The 12,124-nt window shown below is 38.2% G+C and overlaps 1 protein-coding gene across 1 annotated transcript in view; it reads right to left on the bottom strand.

Annotated features, from left to right (window-relative positions):
• The window catches only part of FBN2 (fibrillin 2), a 216,351-nt gene that overhangs the window by 117,652 nt on the left and 86,575 nt on the right, over positions 1-12,124 (bottom strand). The window contains exon 8 of the mRNA XM_073221486.1: positions 4,560-4,685. Coding sequence (XP_073077587.1) covers positions 4,560-4,685 — 126 coding nt within the window. The remainder of the gene's footprint in view (positions 1-4,559; positions 4,686-12,124) is intronic.

Here is a 12,124-nt window from a genome sequence, read left to right as displayed (position 1 = left end):
AGTCCCTGCTCTCAGGATCAGCCTGGAATTCATCAGCGTGGCATGTGAGGACCTCCGCAACAGAATCTTAATCTCAACCTAGCTTTCTTGTTTTACCTCTAATTACTTTCTTACTCAGCTCTCTTCCCAAGACAAACTCCCCACCATCTCCTGAGCCCACTCAGAACCCTCAGTGTCTGCTACCCAGCTCATGCCTTTCTCCTCCCTGGGTGCACCCTTCTCCCCTTTGTACAGTTCCTGCCCATTTGTCAGTCTGTATGAGTGCTCATTTCTGCAACAATGCTGACTCACAGCATCCAATGCCTAAAAAACTATTTAGCAATTAATCACCCACTGCCTCAAACATGCTCTTATATTATTATTTTTTCACTCTATGTTTTCAGGTTTTGTTTCCTCAAGCATATTCCAAGGCGACATTGTACATTGAAACTGTTGTGAAGTGCAAGGAAGTTGCGGCAATATCCTATTAGGATACGGCTTTCCAAAGGCTTGCTCTTGTGTTTGGAACTTTGCCTGCTGCTTACTGGCACTTGGAAGCCTGTTTCGGGTGTCTGCTAGCTCTGTGGGCACAATGCGGCAGGCAGAGGAGTGTGTGTGCAGAATTTGCTCTCTGACGCTTGTCAATTCATTATTGTCTCATCACTGGTTGCGGGTCGCTCCTCTTGCCTATATTGCAATATGGAAATTAGGTACTGATAGCGCCAGGGACATGGCAATGACAGTGGATTCCAAACTGACATTAGGGTCATTAGGTTGTGCTACTAAAAATGCTTGTAAGGAGAAGATTATTATGTATTTTCAGCTCTTTTAGAATTGACATGTGCTGGTTCTCTATGTTAAAAAAGAAAGCTCTTCCCTGGATATTTAAAAAAACTTGAAAAAGCACGCTAGATAAAATCAAATTAGGAATTTGGCTTTTACATTTGGCATAAAATGAAATGGGAAAACTATCCTATTTTATAATAAAAATGCCCAGCTGAACTCCCCTGGCATATGGAATTATTTTTCTACACAGAAGAGAAAAAGGCAGTTTATCAATGCATTATAATGTGGTATAGACTCAGGATATTTTCATCAACCAGAATGAGGAATTTGGGCAGCATTCAGCACATGCCACTCTGAGAACAAAACTGTAGATAACACACAGTTTAATGCTCGAGGAAAAGTTTTGAGTTCATCATCCAACTCATTATTGCTAGCATATATGTGGTTACAAAATAAACAGCATGGAGAAATCCCTGACACATATGATACCATCATAAATAAAATCAACCTAGAAATATAGACTCAGATTTTTAAAAGCCAAAGAGCACTTTTGCATCAAAATGTTAATTTTTTTCTCATATAAAGAGAACATATACTTATTCTAAATGTAATGCAATTATTCAAAATTATTTTAAGCAGCTTACTTAATCTCAGGGTGGATTCTGTGATTTTGGGGGGGTCATCCTCCCCTCCTGAGGGGCATTCCACCGTTCCGGGCCAGACGCTGATCCTGAAATAAGTGGCGGCTCATGCTTAGCACAGGACTCACTCAGCTCTCTCGCCTTCTGAGCATCCAGGACCACAGCTCAGTGCCACCACGTCGTGCCCAGCAGGAGGCCAAGTGATGCAACTTGGTTATTAACCTATATGAGATTCTTACACTCGATGGCATCTACTTCACCCATTTATTGGTCTGTCTATTCCTTCAGAAAAGATCTACTAGCTCAAAATTTTGTCCAAGGTGCTCCATAAGGCTCAGTGACATGAAGCTGCATCAGAGGACATGAAGCTGAACTAACGGAGCTCAGTCTGGCCAATGAGTAAAGCATGAGTGTCTCTGTCATGTGATTAAACCCTAAATGAAGGGGATGAAAGAGACCATGCAAGGGGCTGATGATCCATTGTGCCCAGGAAGAAGAGTGTGGGTTAGGCTATAAAGAAGAATGATCTCTAACTGGGGACGTAAAGGATGAGTTGGGTGTTAATTAGCATGGGGGGGGGGAATCTTTGGCAGAGGGGATAGCATGGGCAAAGGCCTGGTAGTGGGGTCACATATGGCAAGGCAATGTGAGTGAGAGCTGGAAGGAAGTTAGCCATGAGTCCTGAGTACAGGCTAGGTCCAGGTTATAAAGGGCTCTGAATGTCCAGGTAAAGACTATGGACTTTAGAAAGGCAAGAAATAGAGTTTGTCATGATTTAATGGTAAACCAAGTATTTGATATTGAAGAAAAACCACCTCAGGAAATTATTGGAAATTTTGATTTTGATGATTTGAATGTAATGAAGAATATGCCTCCTTTGCAAAGCAAAAAGGAAAAGGAAAAGGTGAACACAAGTTTTGTTTGACTTAAGAAAGATTTAGAGATTTAAGAAATCAAACAGGAATAATTTAGAAATATGACATAAAACATTAACATTTTTTGTGGCAAATTCTTCCTTCTACCCAGCTTGTCTCACTTCTCACCCTATCCCAGCGCTTTTCCAATTCATTCTCAACGGCTTTCCGTTCCTCCACGTTGCCTACCAAATGAGATATGCACACCTTAAGTGGGGTTTCCAGAACTTCACTGTAATAACCTCACTCACTTTTTCCACCCCTTTTCTTCTAGCCATATTCTAAAATATAGGTTTCCTGAAACCAGGGTTTACGTCATCCAGTCAATGATGTTCAACAAAGACTCCCCAGTTGATATTTCTCCTACACAGCTGAGTCCATGCCTGTTTTAAGCTGATATGTGTGTGTGTGTGTGTGTGTGTGTGTGTGTGTGTGTGTGTGTGTGTGTGTGCATGTGCATTATTTCCCTATATAGTTTAAGAGAATCAAGCCAAGTATGGATAGTTTCACTAATTTTCAACTTTCATAGATAGCTGACTTCTACATTATGTTAAATGAATCCCTAACATGCAGGGAGCCAGTGGCTACACTGACCCTAAAAACAGTTAATTTGCTCAGTTTTATAGACTGTATTTCACCAAAACTGTTTCACCTAATATAAGACAGAAACTGTGATTCATTCATAAAGAACGAATTCAAATCTCATCCCTCTAAGACAGGAAAGGAAGCCTCCAAATGGACATGCTGCTTCTCAAAGGGGACTGCCAGCATGGGTGGTGCAAATCCGCTCACTGCCCAGGCGGTTGACCTTGGCGTCTAGGCTCAGGGTCTCCGCCGCTGTAAAGGAGGCAAGGGGCAGTGCAGCTCTTGGTACCTCAGGTGCAGGAGTCAGAGAGGCTTGGGTTAGAATCCTGGCTCCATGTACTGGCCCTGTACCGTTGTGCATGTCACTGAATTGCTCTGAACCCTAATTCCTTCATCTGTAAATCTGAATGCCTACACCTATCACAGAGGGCTATTGTAAGGATGACATAATATATTGGTCGAGTATAGGCATATCCTTCTTTTCCTCCTCTTCCTCCTCCTCCTCATAATGATGATAATGACTTTTTTTCAGTATTTTATTAAATACTTACTTAAAGAAATTGAAGTATAAAGAGATCAGTAGCTTGCCCCAGGCCCCTCAGCTGTGAGAGAAATGTCGCAGATGTCCAGTGCCTACCTGTGGTTTGTGCTCCCTAAATGGTGGCTGTTATTTTTACTACCTCTGTTTCTTCTAGTTTTGCTCATGCTACTCTCCTACTATTATATATGATGACGAGAGAGCATTCTGAGGGCAGGATCTCCATTCCTCATGTTCAGTGTTGGGTGGCTATAAGTAGCAGAGTTTCTGGCACCAGTACATTTTATGAAATGAATTCAGATCATTGTTCTTCTCTTGTTGCCTGTCTCCTCCACTCTGTGTTTCTCATCAACCGAGTTCCCCTGGGCCCTGCATTAGGATCTGCAGAGGCCCTGGCAGCCAGCTGCACACACACCCTCCTTGTGGAGATGGGAAGGCTGTCGCTGCCCACACAGCCATCCTCTGGTGACTCGACTCCACTCCTTGGGGGCTGGTTTTATTTCCCTAATTCTTATCCTACATGAATCTTCAGTGTCCCTAAAGTCTAAGGCTTGCTCAATAATGGATGACCTACAGCAGGACCAAGGAGCACTTCTAGTTTCACCTTTCTAAACAGAGCACACACACATATCTGGCTTTAATTTGATGTGCTTAAAACACAAAATTAAAGGTGTAAATTCCTTTTTCTGTAGTAACTATTTTCATGAGAATAAACAAACTCTAGGTAAATAAGACATTGACTACATTCATGATTCACAGCAACAAAAGAAACGTTAATTACTACATTTTGTCCCCCACGGCAGATTTTTAAAAAATCTCTCTCATGCCTTCGTGCCTCTAGCACTAAGCAAGAGCAATGTCTTGAGGAAGTCCTCAAGACATTCATTTCCAAAATGACTTTGACAAGATAAAACAAACCCAGATGGCTTCTGAAACGGCAGGTTGCAAAGAGCACCTGGCCTATCAATCCCTCAATGGTGGCACCGTTTATTTTAAACAACCCTTTCAGCCATTTTCCCAGTGGTTTTCTAATCGTTGCCATCTTCATACATGTCTGGGCTTCTCTGTCCTCATAAAGAAGCAGCGTATTGTGCCTTCAGGAAACACGAAGCTTACCAATGCACCGAGAGCCATCTGCTGAGGTCACGTATCCACGCGGACAGATGCAAAAATAGCTTCCCACAGTGTTGGAACATTCGCCAGCTTCACATATCCCAGGAATGATGCTGCACTCATCGATGTCTAATCGAGGGGAGGAGGAGACGACCAGTGAGAAAGGCCTTCATTAAACAGCTTGGAAAGGGGATTTTCTTTAAAGAGTATGAGAGCACTCATGGTTGATTAGGTCAGATCATATAACCCTGAAGATACTCTTATTTCAGGCCCTAAAGAATTTCTCACACATATCTATGGGAACTGAGATGAAAGTAAACTCCCATGGCAGTAAAACAAAGCCAACCCAAACAAAACTCTATATATCCTTTTTTTCCCCCCAAATGCAATTTAAATTGGAAATAAGTAAAGATGTCCATGTTTTCATTTCCATTCTACGTCAATTAGGGAATCATCCTACAAAAGCCTTTAAAAAAAAACACATACAGGGATTACATTTTAAAATATGGAATAAGTACATTTAAAATTTTACAGCTAGTTTTCACACCAATTATTTGAACCAATGGAGGGTGGCAAAGAATTTTTTTGTTTTTCCTGTTTGGCCTCAGGATATGATTTTGTACTTACATCTGAATATGGGTATGTTTGACATACTGGGAATCAACTTTAAATCTAAAATAATGCAGAAACATGGCAAAGGGCAACCTTGGGAGGCTTTGGGAAGTGTCCAGTTTTCCTATTGTGCCTTCCTGATCTTACCCATTCAGCTCATTCAATGCTGGAACAAGTCTATTTATTCCCTCCCACATTAATGAAAGGTCTGCTTTCTTTTAAACTTTCCCTGAAGCAGAAAACCTAGCCATTTATATAAGCTTTAATGTACTGTTCTTCTACTTCAATAAGCAGAGAGAGGTGGAAAAGTCAAACAACGTACAATTAGGTACACCGGGAGCTAACTGCTAATACACCTAAAAGGAAATGAGCTATTGTGAGGAAAATCCAGCCACAGGATGCCTGGGAGTGGGCTGTCCTTTTTAAGAAACAGAGCTAGCAAAGACCCATGAATATAGTTACAAAAGCCATCAACATAGATGAATACTGAAAAGTAAACCTGGGCTCTTACTTTTAGGGTTTTTTTTAGCTCTGTGTGTGTGTGTGTGTGTGTGTGTGTAATAGAGAGAGAGACAGAGAGACAGAGAGACACAGAGAGAGATTTTTAATGTATCCATAGAAATCATGGGAAAAAATTATGTTCTTGTTGTACATACAAGTTAAGAAATTTTAAACCCCACAACTAAAAAATATGGTTGGCAATGCCTTTCTTGAATTCCTCCATTGGTCTATTTTTTTTTTTCCCATTTATTCTGACAAGTCACTCTTGCCTATAAGCTGTGCAATGAAACAACTATATGTGTGTGTCTTCTTAGACTGTTCTTATGAAAACTCACCGGATTCAGACATTCTCCGAAATAATATCTTCATTTGAGGCTTAACAGTTAGCCGCTGAAGGCACCATGGTACATATCAAAATCTACCAAATGCCCCTGGAGACATCAGAATTATAACATGAATTGGCTACATGAGAAGCAAATACATTATGTGGTGAAAAGTAACCATCAGATTTCATACAACAAAATGAAACCATGTGTGCAAAATTAGGACCTGTTGCATCCTATGTTGCTGTCTTCGTGCAGTGCATGTTAACAAAACTGAACATGGATTCAGAAGAGAAAGGAAATGAGAACAGCTGTAATTTAATGACCAAATAAACTGATCAATCACTTCTGGGTAAAGCAGACAAAAAAGTAAAAGAGCACCCAATACAAGCAGCACAAGACTGAAGGACCAAAACTTGTCCTCTGATCCTCTTACATATGAAGTTACACCAATGGTCAAGGCCATTACAGAGCCCAGGATTGGTCTAAATTTTTAAAGTCCTTCATTTAAGCATTAACTCTTATTTCCAGGCATTTCCTTTCATTATAAAGAACTTCTTTGTGTTCTACTTCCAAATACCCTCCCTGAAAACAAAAAGACTAGAAAATTTAAAGACATTTGACATTTTTCTTTTTTAAGGGGAAAAAAAATCTGGAACATAGAAACACACATGGAATGATTAAATTTGTGGTTTTTGTGTTAAGTATTTCATTATAAAAAATCTATGTTTCACAATTCTTAGAATTAACTGGGAACAACAGGTTAGCTTCAAAATAATTATTTTACAAGGCTCTCAGTAACGTATTTAAGAATTTTATGTGAAAAATAGGAATGTTTTTCATTTATTTTTGGATAAACTCTAACCCAAATTTCAAAAACTAAAAAATGTGTTTATTTTTTTTAATGATCAAAAACAACCTGCGTTTCAATGTAGTCAATGCTCGAAACTTATCTATCAATTTAAATTTAAGTTTAGCGTTAATATCTATGTTAAGAAGGGCACATGTATTTGGCTATTTTGTAAAATAAGCAGAGTTGGAAGTATTATCTCCCAAAACATAAAGTGCATATTGTACAGTTAGGTATAAACAAGCATGCATAATGGTGACAAGCCTATTCATGGGAAAAGGGAATGTCTTAACAATGGGAGTTGGTTTCATTCAATACTCTGTGTATGTAATGTGTCTCCACACCACCACCCCTTGGAACCTTTCTTAAAATTTTCATTTATCAATTTGGTGGTGTTAATGGGGAAATATCAGAAAAATTGGTCCAAACTGACAAAACCCAGAAATTTAACAGCTTGTACATCTGGAAGTTCAGAAGAGGCATGGATTTCAGGGCTGGTTTAAGCCAATGTCTCTTGCTCAGTTTCTCTGAGATATGCTCAACTATGCCCTCCTCTGTGCTTTGACTTCATTCCTAGGCTGACTTCCCTGATGGGAGCAAAATAGTACTGCAGTCGTAGGCTAGACCTTTGACTGGGGTATCTAGCAGATGAAAGGGTGTCTCTTCCCAGGGCTCTCTCCTAAGGAAAAAACTTTTTCCCAGGAACACCTAGTAAATCTTCCTTTTGTCCTAACATGCCAACTTCTGGCTATTCCTCCTTCCCGGAGATTATGCTGAATGGCAAAGGCCTGGAGTTCTAAACCAATTACTGTGGCAAATGGAATGCAGTTAGCTTCAGACTAATAAAGGACAACAAAAACAGGAACAGCATGAGCGAGTACATCTGAAAATACAGCACAGTTGAAGCAGGGAAAGTGTACCAGAACGGCTGGGAAATCCACAGAAGATAAGCCTAGCTAGTTGGTAACATGCCAAACCCTGGAGAGCCTTCCATGGACTTTGGCTTTTATTTGAGGTGCTTTATTGTGTTTATGAAGGACTGTAAATTAAACAAGAGCATTGCATAAGCCAGTTAATATTTTAGAAAGACAATTACTGTGTTTAATGTGCATAAAAAACAGTCAGTGATGAATGAGGAAAGCCTGAGTAGGCTTTATGATGATGAGGAGAACACAGTTCATGAGCTACCCGGAAGGAGAAATCAACAGACCCTTGCCACTCGGTTAGTATCTTGGACTTCTTGCTTGAATGACAAGGGAGATAATGGTAGTGCTAATAAAAGAGAAAGGCACACAAAGGGAAGAACACATTTTGAGGTGAAGTTGAGCTTTGGACAGTTTGACCTTGAGATGTTTGAGAGAAACAGGCAGAAATTCCAACTTTGCAGGTAGAAATCTGAAACCCAGTAAGGAAGTCAGGGTTAAAGATGTGCCCTGGGGGTTTATCGCCAACTCTGTGGATTGCATTTGAAGTTCAGCAGACGCGATTTCCAAAGGAGACACGTGAACGAAGAGTCAAATTTAGGGAGGGAACTTCTGAGAACAGCCTCCATCTAAGGGACAGTCGAAAGAAGAAAAGCCAGGATAGGAGCTGGGAAGGGAAAATCACAGAGACAAGAGGAAGAATACAAGGAGGCTAAGAAAGTTCTGTCAACGTGGAATTCCAGTGTGCCATGGAAGGGCGAAGAAATGGAAGGACTGGGACGTGTTTGGTAATTTGAAGAAGCTGAACCCAGGCATTTTAAGAGAACTAGATCTAAGCAAAACCATCTGACAGATTTCTGACTGCCAAACCACATAACCTCCCATTTGTCAACCGACGTTTACAACATTCACTATCGGTCTTACTCCAAGCAGAATATAATGAATGATTTGGTAAGTAGGGCTAAGTGTGATCTCAGATATCACTGAATTCTAAGAACATTGCCCTAGAGATTCTGGCAATTCCAGTATGGATGTGTCATACATAAAAGCAGTCCATGTAACAATTATGTTACAGAGAACTTAGAATAAATACAAGAAATTCTGTTTTAAAAATGGGTTCTTAGAATATTTTTTTCCAATCAGTGCTAAGGACCTAAATGCCTTTGGCCTATTTTATGGTACAGAAAAATGTTCGAACACTGAACTTTTATTAATACACTGTTTATGATTAGGAAAATTTGAGAGTAAATTTTAAATGTACTAAATTGCTACCTATTTCAAGCTTCTAGAAGGACAACAGACAATATCAAAATGATAAAGCAAGTAGTCATGGAAAATTAATGTTTGCTTTTCCCCTTTTCAGATTTTGAAAGCATGGTGTGTTGTCAACTGTGTTCAGAATTTCATTGTACATTTATTGAAATATAATAATTGCATGGTAATAAAATTCACTCACTTGAAGAGTAAAATTCAATGACTTTTAGTATATTCAGAGACTTGGGCAACCATCATTACAATCTAATTTTAGAACATCTTCATCCCCACAAAAGTAATTTCAGTCCCTTGGCAGTCACTCTTCCTACCTTCGTCCAAACCCTAGGCAATAACTGATCTATGCAAAACTCATAAGTAATCTGTCTCTATAGTTCTGACTAATAATAACTAATCTACCTCCATTGATTTGCCTGGTCTAGACATTTCATATAAATGGATTCATAAAATATATGGTCTTTTGTGACTGGCTTTTCGCTTTCTATGTTCTCAAGGTTCATCCATATTGTGGCACATAGTACTTCATTCCTTCTGATTGCTGAATATCCACTTTATAGATATGCCAGGTTTTATCTCTCCATCCATCAGTTGATGGATATTTGTTTCCATTTTTGGCTCTTACTAATAAAGCTGCTATGAGCATTAGGTACTAGTTTTGTGTGGATGTATGTTTTCATCTTACTTGGGTATATACCTAGAAAGGAAATTGCTGAGTCATACGGTAACTCTTTAAGTTACTGACGAACTGCCAAATTGCCTTACAAGGCACCTGTAATAGTTTACATTCCCATAACAATGTATGAGACATTCCAAGTTTTCCACATCCTTGCCAACACTCATTATCTTTCTTTTGTAATAGTGTGAAATGGTATCATGTTATAATTTTGGCTTGCATTTCCAAGATGACTAAAGATGTTGAGCATGTTTTCATGTGCTTATTGGTTTTTTATATATCTTCTTTGGAGAAACACCTGTTCACTTGCCCAGTTTTTAATTGAGTTATTTGTACTTTTATGCTTAGTTGTAAGAGTTCTTTATATATGTCTCATATCTGATACATGATTTTCATATGAATTTCCATATGAACCATAGGATCAGACTGTCAATTTCTACAAAAACAAATGCAAGTTGGGATTTTGACAGGGATTGTGTTGCATCTATACATCATGGGAAGTACTGCCATCTTAATAATATGAAGTCTTCTGAGCTACCAACATGGGATTACTCTCCATTTATTTAGAGCAATTTTGATTCCTTTCAACAAGGTTTTGTAGTTTTAAATGTACAAGTCTTTCACTTTTGTTAAATTTACCCCAAGCAGTGTATTCTTTTTGATCCTATTATAAATGGAATTCTTTTCTTTGTCTCATTTTTAGAATGTTCACTGATAGTGTATGGAAATGCAATTCATTTTTATATATTGAGATTGTATTTCAGCAACCTTACTGAACTCATTTATTGGATCTAATAGTTTTTTAGAGGATACCTTCTCTACATCAGCAGATATCATATTCACTAGGTGATATCTTATCCACCACAGGTATGCCATCTACAAACAGACAGTTTTACTTCTTTTCCAATCTAAATGCTTTTATCTCATTTTCATGCCTAACTACCATGGCTAGAGCCTCCAGGGCAATGTTGTATAGAAATTGTAAGAGCAGACATCTGTTTTGCACCTGAGCTTAGAAGAAGCATTCATTCTTTTGCCAGTAAGTATTATGTTAGCTGTAGTTTTCATAAATGCCCTTTATCAGGTTGAGGTTATTACCTTCTTCACTCCTAATTTGTTGGTATTTTTATCATGAAATAGTGTCAGATTTTTAAAAATGTTTTTTCTGCATCTATTGAGATGATTGTACAACTTATGTCCTTTATTCTACTTATATGATATTATCACAATACTTTATTTTTCAGATCTTCAACCAACCTTGCATTCCTGGAATAAATCCTAATTGATAGTGCCGTATAATCCTTTTTATACATGGCTGGATTTGGTGTGCAGATATTTTCTTGAGGATATTTGCATCTATATTCACAAGAAATATTTGTAGTTTTCTGTGTTTTTGTCTGGTTTTGCTATTAGGTTAATACTGTCTTCAAGGAATGAATTAGGAGGAATTCCTACCTCTTCCACTTCAGGGAAGAGTTTATGAAAGATTAGTATCAATTCTTCTTTGGTAGAATTTACCACTGGAGCTATCTAGGGCTGGGACTTTTTTCTTTGTGGGAAGTTCTAAAATTTCTATTGGACCTCTTTACTTCTTACATCATGTTGTTATCTATCATGTATTGTTATAATCTACTCAGATTTCTATTTCTTAAAACCTTTCTTTGGTAGTTAATTTCTTTCTAAGAATTTACTCTTTTTGTCTAAGTTATCTAACTTATTAGCATACCATTGTTTATGTTATAATCACTTTTATAGGGAAGTAGTGATGTCCCTTCTTTCACTAATGATTAGTAATTCAAGTCTTTCTTTTTTTCTTGTGCAGCTAATTAAAGGATTGTCAATTTTGTTGATCTTTTCAACCAATTGTTGGTTTTGTTTTCTAAGCTCAGTTTCACTTATTTCCATTCCAGTCTTTATTATGTCTTCCTTCTGCTTGCTTTTAGTTTGTTTCTTTTATTTCTTAAAGTGGAAGTTTAGGTTATTTACTTAAAATCTTTCTTTTTTTAATATGGGTGTTTACAGCTACAGATTCCCTCTGAAGACTTTAAAAACATCTCACAAGTTTTGCATGTTTTGGGTTTTCATTCATCCCACATTTTCTGGCTTCCCTGTGATTCTTCTTTGCACAGTTGCTATTCAAGGAGTCTGTTGCTTGATGTCCACATATTTGTGAATCTTCCAGACTTCCTTCTGTTGTTGATTTCATGTAATTCCATTGTGGTTGGGAGAACATCCTTTGTATGATTTCAATCCTTTTAAGTTTATTGAGCCATGTTTTATAGCCTAACATAAGGTCTACCCTGGAGAACATTTTTTGTGCCTTTGAGAAGAGTGTATTTTCTGCTGTTATTGGGTATTCTTTACATGTCTGTGAGATCTAATTAGTGTACAGTGATGTTCATCGTTCTGTTTTC

Source organism: Manis javanica, chromosome 14 (genome assembly GCF_040802235.1).
Source record: "Manis javanica isolate MJ-LG chromosome 14, MJ_LKY, whole genome shotgun sequence".
NCBI lineage: Eukaryota > Metazoa > Chordata > Mammalia > Pholidota > Manidae > Manis > Manis javanica.
The sequence above is the reverse complement of the archived record's forward strand: the minus strand, read 5'-3'. Positions and strand labels throughout refer to the sequence as shown.